The sequence below is a fragment of the Triticum aestivum genome, chromosome 6A (assembly GCF_018294505.1).
Source record: "Triticum aestivum cultivar Chinese Spring chromosome 6A, IWGSC CS RefSeq v2.1, whole genome shotgun sequence".
Taxonomy (NCBI): domain Eukaryota; kingdom Viridiplantae; phylum Streptophyta; class Magnoliopsida; order Poales; family Poaceae; genus Triticum; species Triticum aestivum.
In genome coordinates this window covers 497,760,488-497,784,644 of record NC_057809.1, presented here as the reverse complement: position 1 = coordinate 497,784,644, position 24,157 = coordinate 497,760,488, and the positions used below count along the sequence as shown (strand labels likewise).

The 24,157-nt window shown below is 50.2% G+C and overlaps 3 protein-coding genes across 6 annotated transcripts; 2 read left to right on the top strand and 1 right to left on the bottom strand.

Annotated features, from left to right (window-relative positions):
• The first annotated feature begins 5,830 nt into the window (after positions 1-5,830).
• On the top strand, positions 5,831-8,503 carry LOC123128099 (polyamine transporter PUT1). 4 transcript variants are annotated; one of them, XM_044548016.1, is made up of 3 exons: positions 5,835-6,229; positions 6,329-6,769; positions 6,862-8,503. In XM_044548016.1, exon 3 carries the CDS (start codon positions 6,907-6,909, stop codon positions 8,335-8,337), a length of 1,431 nt encoding a protein of 476 aa, XP_044403951.1. In that variant the 5' UTR covers positions 5,835-6,229; positions 6,329-6,769; positions 6,862-6,906; the 3' UTR covers positions 8,338-8,503. The 4 variants fall into 4 exon arrangements, with proteins under 4 accessions (XP_044403949.1, XP_044403948.1, XP_044403951.1 ...); XM_044548015.1 differs by having other exon boundaries at positions 6,859-8,503; XM_044548014.1 differs by lacking the exon at positions 6,329-6,769 and having other exon boundaries at positions 5,831-6,229.
• A 7,339-nt stretch (positions 8,504-15,842) lies between these two features.
• LOC542794 (ubiquinol oxidase 1c, mitochondrial) lies at positions 15,843-17,689 on the top strand. Its single transcript, XM_044548012.1, has 4 exons — positions 15,843-16,467; positions 16,541-16,669; positions 16,750-17,238; positions 17,369-17,689. The coding sequence occupies exons 1-4, from the start codon at positions 15,952-15,954 to the stop codon at positions 17,426-17,428; spliced, it is 1,194 nt and encodes a 397-aa protein (XP_044403947.1). The 5' UTR covers positions 15,843-15,951; the 3' UTR covers positions 17,429-17,689.
• Positions 17,690-20,895: 3,206 nt separating this feature from the next.
• Positions 20,896-23,704, bottom strand: LOC123128098 (myb family transcription factor PHL11). The gene is made up of 5 exons (XM_044548011.1): positions 23,225-23,704; positions 22,651-22,782; positions 22,380-22,455; positions 21,692-21,761; positions 20,896-21,585 (listed from the first exon to the last, which is right to left on the bottom strand). The coding sequence occupies exons 1-5, from the start codon at positions 23,364-23,366 to the stop codon at positions 21,175-21,177; spliced, it is 831 nt and encodes a 276-aa protein (XP_044403946.1). The 5' UTR covers positions 23,367-23,704; the 3' UTR covers positions 20,896-21,174.
• Positions 23,705-24,157: the final 453 nt, after the last annotated feature.

The window sequence follows — 24,157 nt, the reverse complement described above, 5'->3', positions numbered from 1 at the left end:
AGAGACGTTACTGATGGTGGGGTTGCACAACATGGGGAGTGCGCCTCCAGTGGCCGAGCACCTAAGGTGGTCCTTGGAGTCGAGGGTGATGGCGTAATGCGACCACTTGAGGGGCCACACGGCCTCGAGCTTGGATTGGCAGCGTTCACCTCGCGAGAGAACTACTTGAAGAGGTTGCTGAACGCAGGAGCCTGAGCTCCTCCGAGAATGCAGGCTACCCCGCAAGGCTGCTCATAGCCCCCAGCCCCATCCTCATGCTAGTTGTTATCGTTCCTCCTGGGCGGTTGCGGCAGCAGTGAAAGGGCTGCGTTGTTCTGAGGGCGTGCCTCACAAGGCTAATCACACTAAGCATCGTCGTGAGGCTGGCCACGCTAGCCACCCTCACAAGGCTGGTCGCTCCAGCCCTGGCGAGGGTTGCCATTGTAGTTTTCCTACCGGCCACCGCCACAGCCGCCTCCACGGCCGAAGCCACGGTCGGGGCGTCGGCCCAAGTGCTCGTCGCGGAGTGCCTTGAGCTCCTGGCAGTCGTCGGTGTTATGAGTGCGCATGTTGTGGTAGGCGCAGAACAAGCGGCCATCCTTGATGACCTCATCGTGGTCGCGGACGCATTTCTGCTCGGGCTCCGCCGCCAGCACAGTAGGGCCCTTGCGCTTCTCTTCCTTGGCCTTGGCCTTCTTGTCGTCGGGCTCAGTGTCAAGGTCATTGTGAATGAAGAGGCGACCCTCCACCGCCTCGGCGCACTTATCGGACATGTTGAATAGTCCCAGTGCCGTGCTCATCTCATCATTGATGTCGAGATTCTCACACATCCCAACGTCCGTGAGGCCGTTGGTGAACGCCGAGATGATGGCTTCGTCTGAGGCACGCAGGATCTTGTGGCGCACCTAGGTGATGTGTTGAATGTACTTGCGGAGGGTCTCGCTAGGGTGTGGCTTCACACGCCGCAGGTCGTTGATGGTGAGGGCGCGGTCGCGAGTGCCCTGGAAGTTGACAATGAAATGCTTGCGGTCATCCCACGAAGAGATAGAATCCTTGGGCAGGTTCATAAGCCAAGAGCGCGCACCATCCTTGAGGGCCATGGGAAATCGGTTTTCCATGACTTTGTAGACGTCGTTCCCGCCTCAATACTCAGCACGTAGAGCTGGAGGAACTCCGTGGGGTTGAGGATGACATCGTAGCGGGGGGAGGGGCAGCTTAGGCTTAAACTTGACTAGCCAAACCACCCATCGTAGCTCGCGCGTGAAGGCCCGGGAGCCGACGGTTCTCGTGGGTGCACCTCGGGCGTGGGTGGCATGATCTTGGTGCCCTGCCGCCACGACCTCTTGAGCGACCGGTCCAGGCGCTGCCACTCGAGGGACGCTTGCGCGCCAAGCAGCGCACGGTGCATGATCTGGCAGCTAGCCCCATCTCGGGTTGGCAGAGGCGCTCCGCGCGGCGGGTTGCGCGGCCGCGTCTCGTGCCGGGTTCGGTGTCATCACTGTACAGGGGAGGAGGCGGAGGCACGCCGTGCACCACATCGCCAACCCGAGCCGGCGGAGGACGGAGCGAGTGGGAGAGCGCCGGGGCCTCGCCTACGGAGTTGACGAGCTTGGTGATGCGGCGAAGCCAGACATTGTAACCTTCATTGGTCGGGCGGTAGCGCTGCAGCTCATGTGCCATGAGCAGCGCAGCCTGCGCATTCACCGGCCCACGGTGGGTGTGGGAGGACGAGGTCGTAGCTGGGTGAGTGAGGCATGGCGATGTGCAGCCATCGGGCTGCACGGAAGCGTGCATGGAAGAATCCTGCTTCTCAGTGGCAGCGGGGTCGGTGGCAGCGTTGGCCGCGGCCGAGGCGGAGTGACAGCAGTCACCACGGCCCGCGGGCTCCGTCTGGGTGACACAAGCTGCCCGGCGCTCGGCATGAACACGGCCAACGTCGGCCATGGTGGCGGTGAAGCAGGAACTGGAGTGAAGCGAAAGAGCTGCGACACACCCCTATCTAGCGCGCCAAATGTCAGAATCGGGGCTCTAGGGACCCAAGAAAGGTTCAAACTCTAGGTGGTGTACGCAGAACCTTGTCGAGCCCTGCCTAGCTACACGCTACCTCATGGCGATGCTCTAGCGTGCTCCAACGAGTTGGAAGATGAACAACAGACACGACAGTTTACCCAAGTTCGAGCCACCTTGTGGTGTAAGACCTTACTCCTACTTTGTGGTTTGATTGCCTAGTGAGGGAGGATGAGTATGTGGGTACAGGGAGAGCGAACTGCCTCGAGAGGCCCAGATGGCTCGGGGGGATTCGGTCTCTCCCTCTACCATGGTGGCCTGCCTATACTTATACTGGCCTTGGTCCTCTTCCCTCGAAAACACTAGGCGGGAAGGGTTGCCACAATGGCCAATTCGAAGGGGAATAGGAGTACAACTTATCCTAACTAAAGGTGTTCTTCACCTGCTGATGCTTCCTGCCTTGATGTGAGGGTGGGCTCAGTGATGACCTCCGTCCTGGCGAGCCCTCTGTCTTGGTCTTCTTGCACCAAAGTGGCAACCTTTGGGTCTGCTTCAGGAACCGGTGCGCTGTCCATGCTCCCTTAGCAGAAAAGAGGGGAACCTCCTCATCTGTGCCTGCTGGCGCCCTTCTGGCCTCACCCATCACCATGCGCGTCACCCACGTGAAGACGTAGCGCCACGTGACTCCGCCGAGCCGTCCTTGACTTGGTCGCCTCCCATACGGCTTTGGGTGGCTGCCTCGGAAAGCCGCCTCGCGAGGGGGCCTCGCGGGGCCACTGACGATGCTTGACGGTGCGCGCCTCACGAGGAGGGGGTCCTCACGAGGGCCTTGCTCATGAAGTCCAAAGGTGGGTCGTGCGAGGGGGCCCAGGCAGTGCGTCGCGCTATGGGCCGCAGGCAGACGGTCCTGGGTACCCCCGGCCCCACGACCCCCATAGTATTCTAAGCCTTTGGCTATATACGTAAAAATTATTGTGTGTAGAAGACCCTCGGTCAATTCAAAATTAAATACAACATATTTATAGACCATTTAATAATCGGTAAAATTATCATTTGACGACCTCATGTCTTCATTTTTGCATAAGTATGTAAATTATTTTTTTCATCTATATGTATTACCTTAGTAATACTATTGGAAATAATGTAATGAAGAATAACACCCGCTCAATAAATGAGTGGTATTTACTGCAGTAATACCTACTCCTCATAAGTATCTTCCATATGGAATACTAAAAACTTCTCATTTATAGATAAAATCGACGAGATGGTGAGAAAGTGAGGCTTGTAGCAAAAGGGTTCACGTAGAGACCCGACACCAATTATGATGTAACATACCCTCTTGATATGATTGGAATTATGTTTCGATACTAAATATCATTGGCAATAAAATAATAATAATAATCATGTAGTTAATGGATGCAGTGACTACATACTCATACGGATCACTCATTTCGGATATCTATATTAGAGTCCCTGAAGGGGCTTACAATTCCGAATCCAAAAACAAATCGCAACACGTTTTTGTGTAAAACTTCAAAGTCACTCTATGATTTGGAATAGTCGAATCATATGATACTAACGACTAAATGAGTCCCTTCTTCAAATGGATTACTCGAATAATGATTATTATTTACATGTTTAATAATGGAATCCCAAATTTGATTTCCTTACATCACCTCAGTGTATATTGATTTCATCATCAGTGTCTCTACAAGACCTAAAAATACATAAAATCATCTTAAGACGGAAAATTTGGATTCAACCAAATTTAGCTTAAGCTTACAACATGTGCATTCTCCCAAGAATACATATCAGGCTACATATATCCATTACATATACGAGAAGTTCAATGTGGATACATCACACCAATAAAAGACATGTAATATGGTCATACTACCCATGATAGGCTACAAATCTATTCATACCTAGGGGTGATAATGAAGTGATATTAGAACCTAAAGTTCTACATCTCACTAACACTAAAGCACTCATATAATTGCAAACTACGTCAGGCCTGACACTACATTTGCTATCTTTGTTCAGAGTGAACCCGCAACAAAAGGTGTATGGTCAATATAAGAAATATCAACTTATATCTCAAGCTCACAATAAATCTTGGGCAATTCCATCAGGAAAATCAAGATATGACCATGATATGATGAAATGATATTGGCTCTTTATTTGATCCCAACAATGCCATATCAGTGACTGAATTCACGGGAATAATCTTCTCATGGAAGTCATCTAAATAGACTTTAATGCTACTTCCACTAATCATTCTAACATAACTTCTTTATCTAAAAGCATTGCCAAATATGCATGGCCCAACAGAATGATTAACCACACTCAAAATCATGTGGTTGGGATTCATCGGAATCACATAACTTGATTTGTCAAGATGCTACCATTTGTGTTACTCAAAAACTACAGGCTGTATGAAGAGCATTATCATAAATTACATTGCTCGAAAATTACTTATCCTCACGAATTATAGAAAAGCGAGGAAACAATATGCAAACAACATACTTTGAAAATCCTATAGATTATTCATAATGTCATGATCATATCAATGGAATTTGTATTACACATTCTCCAGGTTTGCAAAGTTCAGGGGAGGTAATCTCCCAAATCTATAACCTATTAACAATCCATATTGTACTCTTTTTCCCTTCATGAGTTTTTCCCTAATGGTTTCTCATAAAGGTTTTTCACGAGACAATATAAACACAAGTGCCCGTATATGTCATATCATTTCTCCTTATATTTTTCCCACTATGTTTTAAAGGAGTTTTCAATGGCCTATCATATCACACTCTTTTCCCTTGTGAGTTTTCTCTCAAAGATTCTCATAATGGTTTTTCACGAGGCAATATCTTACCAAAGATCATACGTCATACTTACTGTTTTCTCTATCGGTTTTTTTAAAGAAAGTACTCAAGACATATTAATTGTTCCCTAAACTCACCGATGAGTTTTCTCCTTCTTCAAAGGTTTTTCTCATATGAGTTGTCAAGAGCCAATAATCATTAAATGTTGCATCATTTTCTCCTTATTATTTTTTGCACTGAGTTTAAAGGAGGTTTAGCAACATATATGCACTATTCTCCTCATATTTTTTCCACAGGGTTTTTGGAGGAGACACTCAAGATTATTCAAAAAATTTGTGAAGATGATGGATATACCCAAGAAGAGGTGTTGTACAAGGGGGAGTGTTAAGAATAGAATGGTTGTTTATTAATTAAGCTAATTAGGATTAAGTTAATTGTTAGATTGGTTGCTTGGTTCTCAAGCATCCATGCACTTCCTTGCCTCTCAAGACAACTAGGCAATTCCTTGTCTCTCAAGTAACATTGAATTTACTTGACTCCCAAGTAACATGTGTACTTCCGCCCGGGTATAAATATCCCACTTTTATCATCAATAAAGACCAATGGATCATCTTTTTTTCGCAAAAAAATAAAATAATGAATCATCTTTCATTCAACTCCTCATTTTTTTTTACTTTATACTCCAAACAGGTGCAAGCGAAGGAGGTGAATCGGTCTGAGGTTGATGAAAGGAACACTAGGCTAGTTAAGATCAGTTGGCATGTGTCCCGCAAAAAAAAAAGATCAGTTGGCATGTGAAGGGAGTTATACCGTTGCCTCTATGAGTCGCTCGCAACAGCGCACTTGCTGGCTTCATAATTCTTATACGAGAGAGCTACCATAGTTAAAAGCAGAATGCCCGATTAATGAAAGTCTCTTGTCCGGGAAAAATGAAGGACGTGTAGGCGCGAAGCAGTGAGCTCGCAAGCTACACATATCTTGCATGTGACATGTTTATCGTGTTTTTTTATTCCACATATCCGCAGGGGCTCAGAAGACAACGGCCCAAACAAATCTGGTCCTTTTCCTCAGAAAAGGAAGGAATGAAACCCCATCCTGTCGTCCCTTGCTGCACGCTGCATTCCATTATTATACGAGCTTGCGCTTGATTTGGGGGCTGGGCTGGGAGGATACTTCACTCAATCACTCCGCCAAGCTCCGCGCTGCGCGGTGCCTACACGTTCCACGCCGCACCGCCTTGCCTAGCCTACTTTATTGGCACTCGAGAGGAGCCGTGGGAGCCTGGGGGGCGCGGGAATCGCGAAACGATGGGGAGCGTCGGGCCGCCGGAGGTGGCGCTATCTAGCCCGCCGCCGCCGCCGGTGGTGGCTGCAGCGGCGGCTGCTGGAGCGGGCTCTGCGGACGGAGGGCAGGAGGTGAGTGAGCTCGCCCGATCTCCTTTCCACCTTATCTTCTCCCTCTGGTACAGTTGGCGCTTCGATTTGGTTGAGATTCGATTCTGCGTGCGAGAGCAGAGTTTTTTCTTTTCTTTTCTTTCTGGAGCAGACGAAACTTGAAGCAGAGGGCTCAGGGCCCATTCAGCTCACAAAGGCCCCGAGGAGGCCTCCTAGAGCGTTGCCGTCGGCAAGCCCACTGCAATCTCATCCAGCAGTGCTACGGGGGTGGGTGATGCTGGCCTTGTGGAGCTGTAGCATACGTGTATAGGCGGAGCAAGCAACGTGGCGGTCCGTTGAGCGACAGATGTTACCGAACACCGACGAGCCGGACATGGACAGCGCACGCCGCCGTCTGCCTAGGCTGGCGGCGGCAAAATGTCCAACTCCACCGAAGCTGCGCGGCGCGGCAAATATGATTCAGATCTCGTCGTAACTCCATCGCAGCATCTGAATTGACATTGAATCCTTCTTTCATTTCCGCGAATGAGCATTTGATACCGCATCTGCGTTTGATATCATGTCAGTTGATCGCTTGTTGCTAGTACAATTCAACGCTTCTCATGCTCTAATGCCGTCATCTGAAGAACTGTATGTCTTCTCCAATGCAGCAGAAGCCCGCCCAGAACGGCGGACCAGCGGCCGGCGCCGCACCGGCGATGGGCGAGGAAGGCACGGAGTACCGGGGCCTCCCTGGCGGCGCGGGCGCCGCGCCCGCGCCAGCGCCGTCGCCGGCGTCGCTCTCGATCGTGCCGCTCATCTTCATCATCTTCTACGAGGTCTCCGGCGGGCCGTTCGGGATCGAGGACAGCGTGGGCGCGGCGGGGCCGCTCCTCGCCATCGCGGGCTTCCTCGCCCTCCCCGTCATCTGGAGCGTCCCGGAGGCGCTCATCACGGCGGAGCTGGGCACCATGTTCCCGGAGAACAGCGGCTACGTCGTGTGGGTCGCCTCGGCGCTCGGCCCCTACTGGGGGTTCCAGCAGGGCTGGATGAAGTGGCTCAGCGGCGTCATCGACAACGCTCTCTACCCCGTCCTCTTCTTGGACTACCTCAAGTCCGGCGTCCCGGCGCTGGGCGGAGGCGCGCCCAGGACGGGCGCTGTCCTTGGGCTGACCGCGCTGCTGACGCTCCTCAACTACCGCGGGCTCACCGTCGTTGGCTGGGCTGCCATCAGCCTCGGGGTCTTCTCCCTCTTGCCTTTCCTCGTCATGGGCTTCATCTCCATCCCCAAGCTCCGGCCGGCGAGGTGGCTTGAGGTCGATCTCCACAACGTGGACTGGAACCTGTACCTGAACACTCTGTTCTGGAACCTCAACTACTGGGACTCGATCAGCACCTTGTCCGGCGAGATCAGGAACCCTGCCAAGACTCTGCCCAAGGCCCTGTTCTACGCGGTCATCTTCGTGGTCGTCGGCTACCTGTACCCTCTCCTCACCGGGACCGGCGCGGTGCCTCTGGACAGGGGGCAGTGGACGGACGGCTACTTCGCGGACATCGCGAAGGTGCTCGGCGGCGCGTGGCTGATGTGGTGGATGCAGGCGGCGGCGGCGATGTCCAACATGGGCATGTTCGTGGCGGAGATGAGCAGCGACTCGTACCAGCTCCTGGGCATGGCGGAGCGGGGCATGCTGCCGGCCTTCTTCGCGACCCGGTCGCGGTACGGGACCCCGCTGGTCGGCATCCTCTTCTCGGCCTCCGGCGTGCTGCTGCTGTCCACGATGAGCTTCCAGGAGATCGTGGCGGCCGAGAACTTCCTCTACTGCTTCGGCATGCTCCTCGAGTTCCTGTCGTTCGTCCTGCTGCGGGTGAGGCGGCCCGACGCCCCGCGGCCGTACAGGGTGCCGCTGGGCACAGCCGGGTGCGTGGCGATGCTGGTGCCCGCGACGGCGCTGATCGTGGCGGTGCTCGCGCTGTCGACGCTCAAGGTGGCGCTGGTGAGCCTCGGCGCCGTGGCTGTCGGGCTCGTGCTGCAGCCGGTGCTCAAGTTCGTGGAGAAGAAGCGGTGGCTCAGGTTCTCCGTCAACTCGGACCTCCCCGGCATCGACGTGGCGCTCCAGCCCGCCGCTCCCGACGAGCCGTTGATCGTGTAGGGCGCGAAAAAAGAATCGGCGTAGACCTCAGGTTCTGAATTGCTGAAAGTTATGGTTTGCGGAGTTTTTGTCAGGCAGTGAGATGAATTTCGAGTAAACCAAATATCGATTTGGAAGGGAGCATCTGAAGTGATCATCACGTGTTTCATTCACGATTGTCCGAAAACATGTTTTAGAGCTCATGCACCTCGGCCCCCTCTTATCTAGCCATCCATTCTCTATTTCTCTTCATTGCGATTTGTGTAAGTACCTTTCGCCCAGAAACACTAACACCTACACGTGTGGGCATTTGCATTTCGCTCACACATGTGGATCCACGTCCGTTTGTGGTTGCATAAATTTTGGCATATTTGTGATGCCACGTAGGACTGGCTGGTGTGTGGGCATTCATTCGTTCGTTCACACGTCCGTTTTCATTACATGGATGGATCGGTGTGGTGGGCGTTTAACAGTTCGCCCAAACGTCAGTTTTCAATCACGCACAGGGGCTGGTCTGTGGGCATCTATCAGTTCGTCCACACATCCGTCTCCTCTCCCACACCCAAAACTGTCAGTTGCCATGTGTTTTGCAGGGTACATGGCAACTGCCCTAGTGTGCTTATAAACAGATGGCAACTCTCTCTTTTACCCGAACATGTTAGTTGCCATGTGTTTTGCAGGGTACATGGCAACTGCCCTAGTGTGCTTCTAAGCAGATGGCAACTCTCTCTTTACCCAAACATGTTATTTTGACATGTCTCTTTGTAGCGCTACACGGCAACTGTCTAGTGTTAGTAGGTGGCAATCCCTAAAATTTTCAAATGATGGCAACTATAGTAAATCAGACCATACATGGCATCCGCCTAGTGTTAGTAGGGGGCAACCCCTAAAGTTTTTCAAATCATGGCAACTATAGTAAACCAGGCCAAACATGGCAACAACTGCAGTTGTCCAAAAATGGCATCTGGCACTTGACTTGAGATGGCAACTGCAGTTGAGCAATCATGGCAAATGTAGTTGTCCAACATGGCAACTGTAGTTCAGCGACATGGCAACTGCAGTTAAACGAACATGAAAGAGGGTCCGGGCCATGGCAACTGCGGGCGCTTGGCGACTGTAGCGCGGGACGTGCGGGACCATGAGGTAGGAGGCCTGACGCACGGACATGTGAGCGTTGTCTATTTTGCCCACACGTAGACGTGTGAGAGGGACCGGGGAAAAAAGAGATGTGTGGGCATTACTTGTTTTGCCCACACGTAGGCGTGTGGGATGGTCCGCTTAGACACCACACAAAATATATGGGCAGACCACTTAACGTCCACACGTGTAAGCGTTGTCGGCGTCCTTTTTTGTTGTTTCTCCCCTAAAATTTGTCTTGAACTTCAAACTTTTGATTAAATTTTTTTAATATTTATGTTGGACCAAACAATCTGAAAATTTTATCCCACATTTTAGTTAGAAAACTTTGTTGTGCTGCAAAGTTTGGAGTTCAAGATATGTTTTATATGGGAGAAAAAAAAAGAAACTTTTATGTAGTAACTTAGTTGTGCAACACAGATCTTAAAATAACGTTGGAGAGCTAGGATAGCGAGATCCGGATGCATGAGCTCAGAAAATCTGCATCACACGAGTGCCTAACTAATAAAGCTCAATATAGGTCCATGGTTAGAGCATCTAAGGTCCTTTCAAACCCTTCTCAAATGTCTCACGTCAGCCCGGTAGTGGTCGGACATAAAAGAAAATGAAAAAGTGACCCAATCAAAACCATCATATTATCTCTATATGATGAGGCTGTCTATAAATCCTCATGTTTGACATCAAATATGGAAAGGATATGAGGGCTCACGAACGCCTCTGGGCTGTCTATAAACCCTCATATTAACACCAAATACGAGGAAGATATGGAGGCTTGTGAACATACCTTGTCGGTCCGCTACGACGGGGCCCGCCGCGAACCACCTTTTCTCTTCCTTTATTCTTCCTTCTCTTTCTCTTTCTTCATCTCCATTAATCACATCGGGGATATAAGGGAGAAAAATGAGGAACATAGTTGCATCCACATACAAATAGGGGCTCAGAACAGACAGGTCTGGACACGGACTGGGCTCTTAGGACGCAATTTGTGACTCTTATGGTACGGTTTCTGAAAATAGTTCACTTGGTTGAATTAAAAAGAGTCAGAAAGCACACTACTACCTCCATCCAGATTTATTGTGCCCTCTCATATTTCGGGTTAAATTGACCATCTAAAACATTAACAAAATATAAATTATACGTCTAGAAGCATTAGTTGAGACAGTACCATGCCTTAAAGCCCGTTACAACAAGCAATTAAAGGGTTATTATCGCCATGTGTGGACATGTTTATCCCACTTCATAGGTTCATTGACGGGACACCACATTGGATGATAAAACATGTCTTGAACGGATGCATTTAGTTTGAAAGTCGACGTTGGAAGTATCTAAGAGCTCTTTGACGCAACGCCACTCAACCCTTGCCAGGGGCTTCTATTTGGGAACCAGATCCTCTACCGTGCCCGAAGGCACGTGAGAGGTGCCGTGTCTTCTTGCTTTCCAGCAAAACAGGCGCACTGGGCCTGTAGCCTACGAGCAGAACGGCCCAACTAATGGCCTGCTATTTTGATTATTTTTTCTGTTTATTTCCAGCAGCTTGACAACGTTTGTCTAAAAAAACAGCTTGAGAACGGGAGCATCACACTGTAGTTGAATAGCGATTATTTTTTCTGTTTATTTCCAGCGGCTTGACAACGTTTGTCTAAAAAAAAGAGCTTGAGAACGGGAGCATCACACAGTAGTTGAATAGCAAAGCAAGATTTTTTATGCGGAAAACATCCGACCTTTTTTTTCCAGAAAAATCAGATCTATTATAAGAGTTCATCGGAAGTATAAATCATCTCAAACATAATAAAAATCACATCGAGATTCCGAAACAATCAAACGACCACTATTAATCATTCGTCGTATAAGGAATGTTTTTTGCGAGATTTTATTAATTTATTCATCAACTATAAAGATAGTACAAAGAAAACAAGAAGTAGAAAATACATCCAAATCCGTAGAGACCTAGCAATGACTACAAAACTAGAGGACACAAACCCTAAGAAAACTCAAAATTCTTGAAAAACGGAGCCCTCCCGCTGGCAAGGATCGGGATAGACCGGCGGCGGCGGCGGGAGGCACGAGAAACCCCAATGTTGAATAGTCGCTCACATTTCACATACACGGGCATACACTCACCCTATGAACCCATGCATGCACACCCTACCCGTATAAGCACCTCCAAGAGACTAAGCTGCATGGCATCTTGAGATGTACGAAGTCACCACAGGTATAGCATGTCGATTTAATTTATCAACTTTTTCAATAGATCTGATCTTTCCGGACAAAAATAGGTTGAAAGTTTTCCGCAGAAAAAATCTTGCTTTGCTATCCAATGAACGTGTGATCCTCCCGTTCTCAAGCTGTTTTTTCTTTTTTGAGCCAAACGTTGTCAAGCTGCTGAAAATAAACAGAAAAGACAATCAAAATAGTAAGGCCCATTAGTTGGGCCATTCTGCCCAGTGCGCCTGTTTTGCTGGAAAGCAAGAAGGCACGGCACCTTTGACGTGCCTTCGGGCACGGTAAAGGATCTGGTTCCTTCTATTTGGTGCGTTCATCGCTGCGGAAGCCATCTGCAGCGCCTAATGGGCAGCGCAGTACACTGAATTTATAGCGCAAAAAACCATGCAAAAAAACGGTGGTATGGAGAATGAAACTAGCACCGCTACTTCTCTCGTATTGCTACAATAACCACTAGAGCTTCTCAACGGTAGTAGTGACTAATAGCAAAGCAAATTCTTTTAGAACTAATAGAGTGCGCTATTTATTACTCAGTCAATTACTATATCACTTAGATTTTTGTGTTATTTGAAAATAATTTGGAAAAAGATTATCTTTTTATGAAAAATAATTAAATTTTGAAAAAGTTCACTAATTTCAAGGAAAATCATCAATTTTTGAAAAAAGTTCATCATTTTTGGAAAAAGTTCATCGATTTGGAAAAAAAGCTCATCGATTTTGAAAAAAAACATCAAATTAAAAAATGCTTTTTGAAAAAAATAAAGAAAAAACAGAAAAAGAAAGAAAAAACAAAAACAAAACCCGGTGCAGAAAAACCCAACAACGAAAAAAGAAAAAACGGCTAGGGAAAATATGAAAGAAGAAAAGTAAATGGATTACCATAACATTTTTTATATGAAACACCTTGCATTCCATTAACATGTGGTCGCGACAAGATCGCCGGTCACTGCACGGGTTACATCAGCAGGAAAATTCGTGATCCACAAAGTATGGTCACACTAGTTTGGTCGCGGGTTCGTTTCTTTCCAGTGTACATTTTTTGCATATTCAAAACCAGAAAAAGGAGTGGCATGGGCCGGCCCAGCGCGCAGAAGGGGGGTGTGCTCCGGTTTGCCCAATAGCCTATAACCGGCCCCTCAAGCGCTAAATAGGAAGCGCTCCTTGCCATCAAGCAAGCGAAAATTATATGATTTGCAGTTGCACCTTCTGATACGCTCGCCGCACGAAGGGTCTTCATTTCTCCGGTCTCTCTTTAAGAGCGTCTTCAACAGCCGCACTAAATAAGCGCTGCATCGTAAATTTGTTTTTTTTAGCATGCGCAATCGATATAGGGGCTTCAGCGAACGCGCAATAAGCATGCGCGGCATATAGAGTTGGGCGCGCGGTCTGAATCACGATCGCGCGCTGTGTATTTGATGCACCCACTTCCGCGCGCCACACACTCGAGTGCTCGCGCCGCACTCTCTCTGCCGCGTCACCTTCGCCCCGCCCGCGCCGCTGCCGGCGAATTGACCCGATGGACGCCCGCACCGGCTCCCCCCTCACCCCTTCCTACAGCCACGATCCCTCCACCGCCGCCGCCGCTGCAAACCCTAGCGCGGGTAGCTTTGGCTTCGCCCCCGCCGGAGCTCCTCCAAGCACCGGCATCGCGCGCGGTCTTTTCGTGCCGCCACGGATGACCTCGACGGCGGGTGGCGTCGCGCTGGCGCCCGCCATGAAGCCACGTGCCCCCCTCTCGAAGCTTCCAAATTCAGCACGGCCGAAGAAGGGCAAGGGATCCGCAAAGAAGAACAAGGCGGCGGACGGCTCCAGCTCCTCGAAGCCGTCGAGGAAGAAGCTTGCAGGGCGTGCGACGGGCGCGACGGCTACTGAAGCGCCGGCGAGCTCACTTGTTGAGCCGGCGGCCGACGCGCACAAGGTGTTCAAGGAAATGACCCAAAGGTATAAAATTTCGCCAACTTTTTTGTTCTTGTTATTTTTTGAATGCATACATATAGATAGCTTATTTGCTTCATTGTATATACTTTGTAGTTTCAACGATGAGGCATACATGCCAACTATGGGTATTGGCTCCAACAATTCGCATTGGTCTCAAACAAATGACATGCATCTCGATGACCATGAGTTCGAGGTGGACGAGGATGGTGAGGGCATTGTCGATGCACCGAAAGGAAGAGGAGGCAACTACACCAATGAAGAAGACGTCTTGCTATGCAATACTTGGTTGCAAGTGTCGAGGGATCCATCCGTTGGAGGTGATCAAAGTAGAGATGCTTATTAGAACCGGATGAAGGAGCATTTTGATCTACACAACAAGAGTGGAAGTGATCACTCCGACCGATTTCTTCGCTCCCGGTGGTCGACAATCAACAAAGATTGTCAAAAGTGGGTGGCCGCACAAATGGCGGTTGACAAGTTGAATCCAAGTGGCATTAATGATGAACATAGGGTAAGTGCCATTTCGTCCATGTTCATCATGCTTGTTGTTGGTGTTTGTAGTGCTAAATTGTTTTGTTTTTATGTAGTTCAATATTGCACAAAACTAGTTCAAAGGAGAGGAGAAGAAGAGCAAGAAAGGAAAGATCAAGAAAGGAAGACCATTTAACTTGCCTCATTGCTATGAAGCATTGAAGGATGATGAGAAATGAAAGAAGCGTGATGGTATGGATGATTTGGATATGAGCAACAAACACATGCAAACAATTGATTTGGATGATGAGGAGGAGGAGGCATCAAGTGATGACGGCAAGAGAAGCCCCACACCCAACTCGGTTTCATACTCGAAGCCAAAACGACCGGATGTGTGCGAGAAAGACGCAAAAGAAAAGAAGAAGAGGAAAAGAGATGATGAGCTAAAAAATGCTATGAAAACTATTGTGAAGGGAAGAAAAGAAGCGAACGAGGTGAGGAAGATGGCAAGGAACCAAGATGCCGCGGCCGAGGAGAGGAAGGTGGCATTGGAGGAGAGGAAGGTGGGCATGGAGGAGCGATCTAGGTTGTTGTGTTGGATTGGAAGAAGTACTTGTTCTTCATGGACACATCTATCCTCAATGAGGCGCAAAAGGAGTATGTCAATCTTGCCCATGAAGAAGTCCTGATCGAAAAAAGAGCCATGATTCGCGGCATGGGTGGTGGTGGCCTTGGCGGCATGGGTGGCCTTGGCGGCATGTGAGGCATCGGTGGCTTCGGAGCTACCATGGGTGGCTTTGGAGCTATCATGGAGACCATGGGAGGCATGGGTGGCTTCGGAGCACCTCCGGGCGGCATGGACTGTATGGGAGGCATGAGTTTTGCGTCTCTCATGGGAGGCATGGGAGCACATCGGGCGACATGGCGGAATGTCTTCCGAGGTGCCTCACACACCTTCGCATGAAGATGCCGTTGAAAATCTAGCCAACACCTTCCGAGCTTCACATGATGATGCGGCGTGCGACAATGAAGAGGAGGAGGAACAATCGTCTTCGAAGGAGGAGGATGAGTCGGAGGAAGATGAGGATGAAGACGAGGACGAGGCTTAATTATTGATGTGCCTTTCGTTGATGTGAATTTTTGTGTCATGAACTTGTTTTGGATTTTAAACTTGGCCAGATGATGTTATGGGCATGAATTTGAACTTGTGGGCATGAACTTTTATGTCAGCATGAACTTGTTTGTGTGATTTGAATTATGCCATGTCATTGTTTTGATGTTTGAAATTCATTTTGTGTCCAAAATGCAACATATGGCAAGCGTCGGCTGCTCCCGCGCGCATGCGGGAGCTGCGCGCGCTAAATTTTATCACGGCCGCTGGAGCAAGCGCTCCTCGCCGTGCCAAAGCAGACGATCGACACACTGCAAACTGATTTTTAACGTGTCATGGTATTGGGCGGCTGTTGGAGATGCTCTAAAAACGAGGGGAAAAACAGTAGGCCAGTCTAATTTTCGTGTCAAAACAAGTCCACTAAAACTAACAATCTTTCCTCATCCGTTGAAATGGGAACACAAAGATTCTAGGCACGCCGACGCACGGCCAAGTTCAGAGTCCACCGGAAGTCCTAGCAGCCACCCCACCACATAGCAGCCGCAACGATTTTGACACCCAATCCTGCCTCCTGAAAAGCTTTTTTTTTCTTTCTTTGAGGGGAGCCTCCTGAAAAGCTGGGGCACACCCGAAACTACAAATCTCACGGGCGAGAGCACGCAGAAGCTGCCCACCAGTCAATTGCGAGCTCCAGAAACACCAGTCAAGCAGAGCCGCCGTTGCTCCCACGTCTCGCGTCATCTGCTCGTAGCGCCATGCCATCGTGGCGCGCGCTGGCTCGGCGACAGCGACACGTCATCCCGTCACCCTCTCAGAGCTTGGCACGTCCGCAGGTTCTCGAGCCTGCGACCACGAGTTTCGCGAGCAGAGCGGCAGCCCACCAAGCAGGCTCGTCATCTTCGGCGATGAGCTCCCGCGTCGCCGGATCCGTCCTCCTCCGCCACCTGGGCCCGCGCGTCTTCGGGCCGACCACTCCGGCCGCGCAGAGGCCCCTGCTTGCCGGAGGGGAAGGGGGCGCCGTGGCCGTGGCCATGTGGGCGCGGCCGCTGTCCACCTCCGCCGCCGAGGCGGCGAGGGAGGAGGCGACCGCGTCCAAGGACAACGTGGCGAGCACCGCCGCCGCGACGGCCGAGGCGATGCAGGCCGCCAAGGCCGACGCTGTGCAGGCCGCGAAGGAGGGCAAGAGCCCCGCGGCGAGCAGCTACTGGGGCATCGTGCCTGCCAAGCTGGTGAACAAGGACGGCGCCGAGTGGAAGTGGTCTTGCTTCAGGGTAATGAAATCGTCTGCATATTCTCCTTGTCGTTGACAGTGCACGTAGCCGTGGTGACCGTGTGATTTCGCAGCCGTGGGAGGCGTACACGTCGGACACGACCATCGATCTCTCCAAGCACCACAAGCCCAAGGTGCTGCTCGACAAGATCGCCTACTGGACCGTCAAGTCGCTGCGCGTGCCCACCGACATCTTCTTCCAGGTACGGCACGGGGGTCAGATATATGTGTTCGTCCGACACTGACATGACACGGCGGGTCGACTTGGGCCTACGCTATGCAGCGGAGGTACGGGTGCCGGGCGATGATGCTGGAGACGGTGGCGGCGGTGCCGGGGATGGTGGGCGGGATGCTGCTGCACCTGCGGTCGCTGCGGCGGTTCGAGCAGAGCGGCGGGTGGATCCGGGCGCTGCTGGAGGAGGCGGAGAACGAGCGGATGCACCTGATGACCTTCATGGAGGTGGCCAACCCCAAGTGGTACGAGCGCGCGCTGGTGCTGGCGGTGCAGGGCGTCTTCTTCAACGCCTACTTCCTGGGGTACATCGTGTCCCCCAAGTTCGCGCACCGCGTCGTGGGCTACCTGGAGGAGGAGGCCATCCACTCCTACACCGAGTTCCTCCGCGACCTGGAGGCCGGCAGGATCGAGAACGTCCCCGCCCCGCGCATCGCCATCGACTACTGGCGCCTCCCCGCCGACGCCAGGCTCAAGGACGTCGTCACCGTCGTGCGCGCCGACGAGGCGCACCACCGCGATGTCAACCACTTCGCCGCGGTACGCTCATCTCCCATGCATTAGTCCCCGATGTCTCGACGTCTGAACTCTGCTCTGCTAGCTTCTCCTGATGTGATGTCTGGACTCTGAACTGTTTTTTTGATTCTGGTGAATGATGATGGGCATGCAGGACATCCATTTCCAGGGGCTGGAGCTCAACAAGACGCCTGCCCCGCTAGGATATCACTGACGGATGAATGCCCAGACCGCCTAGCTCTGCCCTTGTCAGTGAAGAACAACACTCGTATATGTGTCGGATAGGTAAGGTAGTGATGCTTGAGAAAGAAAACGGCCGTTTGTCACGACAGCTCCAAGATTTCTCGAGGAACTATTTGGTTAGCTAGCGATGAACGGTGGTGCACTTTGGCTTGTAATGGAAGTTGCTTCTGTTAGCAAAGGATATATGTGCTGACATTCTGCTTCAGAATTCACAAGTGCACTTTCAGTTGCAGACTCGAAATTTTGCATTTTCACTTGATCCTCTTTTACTAGTTAGGCCCTGTTTGGTTCATGCACAGGAAGAAGCTACTGAACCCAACCACAGGACACACAGAATGCAACGCTTCATTTCTTCTTCTTTTAGAAAAGAAGGATTACTCCCGGCCTCTGCAGCAGCGAAGCGATGCATGCAACCATCTTATTAACCAAAAGATCCAACAAATGTGTAGTACGATACAACAACTCATCAAGAGATAAAAAAAATCTAGGACTAGGTGCCTATACACCTATCTTTTGTTAGACCGTTTTTCAAACCGGTTATAGGTATCCCGTGTGACCGTCTTCCATCTGTTGCACACATAAGTCATATGCTCATTGGCTTCCGCACTGTTGAGTAACAATCATGTACGGATCTAACCAGTTGCTCTGTAGATTACGTGCAAAAAAATTATAATGTTTTGTCTGTTTAAAATCATATTATTCCGATAGTTTCATATGGCCCAAAGTAAGGCACACACACCCCGACTCAAATATGTGCCGCTAACTTAAGCTCTACCTCTTTTAGCCAAGTCCCAAAAGGAGTGTTTATGGTATCAGATGGACTAACGTTAAATGCCACATGCACTGTGCGCCACAGTAGTTTGGAAAGTGTTGGATTGATTCATCTCGATCACAAAAATAACATCATTTACTATCCTCGCAATTACGTTTTGCCAGGTTATCTTTAGTCAGGACCACTTTCTTGTAAACAAACCACATAATTTTTTGATCTTTAAGGTCACCTTGATTTTCCAAATGTGTAGTGACTTTGGGATTGGACCAGTGTTTATCAAGTTTGTATACATAGATTTCACCGAGAATACCCACCGAAAGTCTCTAGTGTGGTGTATCTGGCTTATCAGAAAGGCTGACCTGCATCAACCTGTGCATAAAATATAGTCATTTATATATCGTCCCCCCACAAGTGACCTTCTAAACTGTATGTTTAAGGGAACAGATTCCAGGATTCTTCTAACGAATGTCTCTTTTCGTTGTACAATATTGTAGGGAGTTGGATACTGTATGGCCAGCGGCGTGCTCCCTAGCCAAGTATCTTTTCAAAACCTAGTTGAATTGTCATTCCCAACATTGATTTTGGTCCTATTGAAAAAGGCTACCTTTGTCCGCATGAGCCTCTTCCAAAAAGGAGAATCATTCGGCTGCCGTGTAACTTGTGCAAGGGTTTTGGAGTGTAGATACTTTTTACGCAATAACTGTATCCATACCCTCTCGTCCTCAACAGAAAAGTATGTACAATCATTTACTAAGTAAGCATTTGTTCTTTATCTCAACACTTCAAAATGCTATTTCTCACAAAATCACTCCATAATGCTATGCTCTAGGACGGTGGGACAAGAGAACAACATGGGACTGCCAAAGCATCATTGGGATTTTGGTGGTACCAGTGAGCCTTCTTCCTCATCAATCATCGTTGCGTGTGCGGTGGCGACCTTTGCCACTAGAAGTCTATGGTGGTGACTGCCTCTTGTCGCGGCGAGATAGTCTGCTTGTGCGGGCATGGTTTTCACTTGCGTGGCATGACACTCGCACGACGTGACCATGCTACACATGTAGCTACTAGAATCACGAAAATGGTGGTTACAACAAATAATGACTTTGTTTTGGTGGTGAAAACCCGTCTAACCCTAGTCGGTTGTATTCAATGACGGTGTTTTCACATTGTTAATTTGTTGAAGGCATTGTTTGGATTTGCTCAGCCTTCATCTTTAGGATGAAAACTTAGGATCTAGCCTTCGATGGTTGGTTCCGGCGAATGCAACGCTTGACTATAGTTCCCTTCCTAGAGGCATTGTTGCTGAAAAAATCTTTCTTGTTGTCCTTCTAGCGTGAAGAGATGAGTGGTGCGGATAATCGTTATTATAGTTTGTCAGTCGCTGTTATAGCTTTAGAATCCTAACCCCCCACACCCCACCCCCGGTATAGCTTTAGTCTTGCATAGCTTTGCACTTTGACGAATTGATGCTTGATGTGTGTGTTGATGTTGTCTATGTGCATCCTAGTCATGAAGAGAGCGGAAGTTGCTTATGTTAGCACTGATGTATGTGCTAGAAGTGTCCTTCAAGTCGAATGAGGGGTCCATGTCATATCATTTCCTCTCCGAACCCTAGCGAGAGGCTTGGGGGCGTCATGCCACTCCTTCTCCTTCACTGGTATGTCGTTGCCCCTCCTTCACCGCTGGCATGTCGGTATGGTACTATGAGGAGGCCTCGATCTACCAAATCAAGATATAGTTTCTCTCCTTATGGTATTTTTAGGTTGACCTTCATTGTCAGTTGCTTCGACCCTTCCAGTGATGGTAACGATAGCGTAAAGTAAAGCCATCTTCGGTGCCTTATCGTTGTGTTGGCGATGATGGTTGCCCGAGAAATAATATTCCTCGAGCATTCCCATCTCATGGTGTTGTCTGGCAGCGTCGATGGTTCACGAGTGTAGATTCCGGCCATCTGTTTTGGACAGTGATGCTGGGGTCATAGGATTTGTAATGCATCCGCGGCGGCATCCCTTTACAGGTGGGTCTTCCCGCCTCATCTTCGTCACATTAGCGCGCTCCATGGTGTCGTCATGAGGCCTTTGAGATCTAATAGAGGTTGAGCTCTTGGATCTAAGGCTCTTTCGACTTTGAGAGTTTCTTTTCCAGGGTGATGGTCCGGTAGGACTGTGACCTTGATGACTTACCATCCGCGATCAATAAGGGTAAGTTGACTCCAGCTTGGAGCTGTTTGGGGTGATGCGCCATCAGCCGTATGAGAGGAAGAAAAAGGTTAGCCCTTGGGGACTTCAATGTAATTTTTTTCCAGGGTTTTTGCACTACTCGTTTGGACAACAGACAGTGCTTTTTCGAAGAAGGATACGTGTGTTGACATTCTGCTTCAGAATTGAGAGGTGCACTTTCAGTTGCAGGCTCCAAAATTTGAATTTCCAATTGCTCCTCTTCTACTAGTTAGTCAAGACATGCAAACCACCACCCACCTTTGACTTCCACCTCCCCACGACAAGCCAATAATGCGATCTGCTTACTCGACAAGACATTAGAAACAAGATATCATTTTCATACATAGGAACAGAGCTACTGAACCCAACTACTACAAGACAGACAGAATCTCTTGAAGGTGCCCGGTCTGTTGCATGCAACACTCCATAATGCCATCCCTCAACAGCAGCAAAAACACTCCACGATGCTATGTTGTAGTCGATCAGAATTTTAGGTAGTACATACACAATGCAATCAGATCTCACACTCGATCATCGTCTAGCTACACTTATTCGAAGCCTGGATCTCAATTTCCACAGATTTTACATCAGCATGGGTACGTACGTATGAAGTGTAACCAGACCGTAAACAAGATGATCTCCGTTCGGGACCGCCAAAAGAATCTCTCGTGGGGAACTCAACTGCTCGACTTAAGAACTACGCTCGCCCTTCTACTGAAACACATTTTACCTCCGGTGCTGGCCGACCGCCAGGTCCACCGCGCCGCGCCGCATGCCGTGGGCGGACAGCCGGTGATCGTACCCACCTTTGATGTTCAGGTCCAGCAGGAGCAGGTCCTCGTCCGTGGCGCATTTCACGTCCTCGCCGCCGTGGTAGAGCTGGAAGCCCAGGTTGCCGGCTCTGAGGCCGTCGTCGGACAAGGCCTTGGCCAGCTCCCCGCCGTTCTGCTGGCACGCCTGCGTCGCGTCGTCCATGAACCCCGAGAGAGCTAGGTTGAAGTCGGTGAGCTGCGACCTGGTTGTCTCTAGGGTTGCGTCTCCGCCTGCTTCGTACGAGAGGTTCTTCTGGGCCTTCTCCAGGATCGTCTGCAGGTACTTCCCTTGCGCCTCGATGCGCATTTGCAGCTTCTTCTGAACCTGCATGTGTAGCACAGGAGAATACTGATTGGTTAACACGTTGTGGTTCTGGAGGCAGGGATTTGGAGGAATGAGGCTCATGTTGACGATGGTTTGGACATGTTACCTCAAGCTGTTCGTGCAACTTCCTTTGGACTTCGATTTGATATCTCAATGCGTCCGCGAGTGGCGTTTCTCTGTTCCATGCAAAAGTGTTCAAGAAAAGAAATCATCAAAAAAAAATTGTATTTAGGGGCACCGCTTCAGAGAAGAATTGTGTGACATACAACCTACCAAACATGATTGATTTCAAAAATTTAAGACCATAATCAGGCCGGCGACATTTCATATGTTACTTGCTCGTCGAGTGTGAAGAAATACATAAACTGATCCGGTGTGCATAGACTGATCCGGCATTTTGTGTTACTCCTCTATTTTAGAGTTGTTTTTCTGAAGTACTTTAGGTGATGTCGGTATAAAATTTCGTTGTATGAACATAGTATTAATTAACACCTGATCTGCAGAAATGCATGCATAAGGCCATCTAGGAGTATATGCTTAAATAGTCAACAGATTGATGTCCCTATCCCATGACCTCACCGTCCAAATCATTGAAAGTCCATCACAATCAAGTAAGTTTATTCTTGCGTATAAACCAATATTAGTATTAGTATGTAAGAGTATAGCACGATGAATCGTCATATATAACTCCTATGTCAGCTGAAAGATGCTGCTAGTTCTCCCGTCCTGGTCATTCATGGTTAAACTAGAAATTAGACATGAACGAACGCGCTCTTGGTATAAGGTTGACTCACCCCGTAGTGTTATTCCCGGCGGACGGAACGTTGGGAGGCATCGCAGAGGAGAAACTGATGCCCTGTGCGGCGAAGGCTGTGCAAAGAGAAATCGAGGGCATGTGAGATTTGGAACAGGGAAAACGTTGGAAACGAAAACCAAGATGCATCGACATCAAATGCTTTATCATGTTGTTTATTTCTTTTTAAAAAGTATAATCATGTCACCTCTTGCTTGGCACAGGGGTGCTTAATCTAAGTACTGCTTTTAGAAGGTACAGTGCGTGCATACCTCTGTTGGTTTCGAAGCCTGTGTCTTTCTTGCTCTGCTTTCCCATCCTGTATTTCTGAAGATGACTCTTGAGGTGGTACAAGGTGAGCCCTTTCATGCCCATCAGTCTCAGCACCGACTTGGGCGTCGCCTCTGTCGACAGTAAAGTCAAATGAGAAACCAAGTCAAAACAGGAGCCTTGGTAACAACTAGTACTACTTGCGTATACATGGATGGATCAGAACAGAAAACAATCAAAAAATGGGGTCACAGATCGAGTGATCAACAGATGATCGTGATCAGGATACACGGATCTCTCCGGCGCTACAGCCTACAATTGTGTCAGAGAGTGCGTGCATGCATGCATGCTCGGCCCCTTTGGCCTTTACAGGCTACAGCGGCCGGCCGGGTGGGGCGGGCAAATGCTCCCACAAGCCGCCGGACATGAACATGAGCACGTGAGTGAGCTGGGCGATGCATGAGAGCTCGAGCAGACCGGCTGCTGGCGGCGGTGGCAAATTACTTGCGCGCATCACATGTATGCATGGAGTGGAGAGGCTAGGCATGAGCAGAGGAGGAGGTGACTGGTTCTTACTGTCGGGCCCGCCGAGCTTGGTGACGGCCTCCACGAAGCGCTCGTGCAGGTCGGGCGTCCAGCGCAGCCGGGGCTTGGGGTCCCGCGACAGCACCACCCCGGCGCCCACGCCGTACCCCGCCCGCTCCATCCCCTCGAACATGATGATCTCCGGCGAGCTCTCGCCTCCGTCCGTCCACCTCGATCGCGCCTCCGGCCAGCTGCCGCCCTTCGCCTCCTAGTTAGCAAGCAAGCAAGCTAGCTAGCTAGCTTTCTCTCGTGGCCGATCAACTGGTGATGTATCTCCCGACGTAGCAAGGGCGGCTGCCTGTGTATGCGTGCTGCAGCGCAGCTAGAGCCTAGAGCGCGAGCGCGAATCTGGTGCCGTGTGAAGTTGGCGTGGGAATTCGGCCAAGCCCGAGGAGGATTCGTGATGGGAATGTGTGCTGCTAGCTCGCTAGCTAGCTATATGGCCGGGCGTGGGCGGAGATAGAGACGCGGGGAGGAGGTGCGGTGCGGTGCGGCGATATGTAAGTAGACAGGTGGGGAGAGAGATGGGCGCCGAGGCGGGCGAGAGAGCATGAACCGAACCGAACCGAACCGGACGCCGGGCATCGCATCGCATGCCGCAGCATCGTGTGCGCTGCTCGGTCGATCATGCGTGCGGCGCGGCGCTTGGAATCTCGGGGAGCCTTGCGCTAGGGTGAGCTAGACAAACCGACCGAGCGCCAACCGGGGCGCGACGCGTGGAGGGCCGCCGGCGGCGTATGGCCGGCCGATCGGGCCCGGGAAGGGCGCGCGCCACGTGGTCGCCGCGGCCCCCGACACGGGCGGTTGCGCCATGTGTGCATGTGCGCCGCTGCCGCCGGGTCCCGGTCGTGCTGCTACGTACTCTACGTAGCTAGCGAGGCGAGGGAGGCGCTGTCTGTTGTTCCGATCGATCATGACGGACGC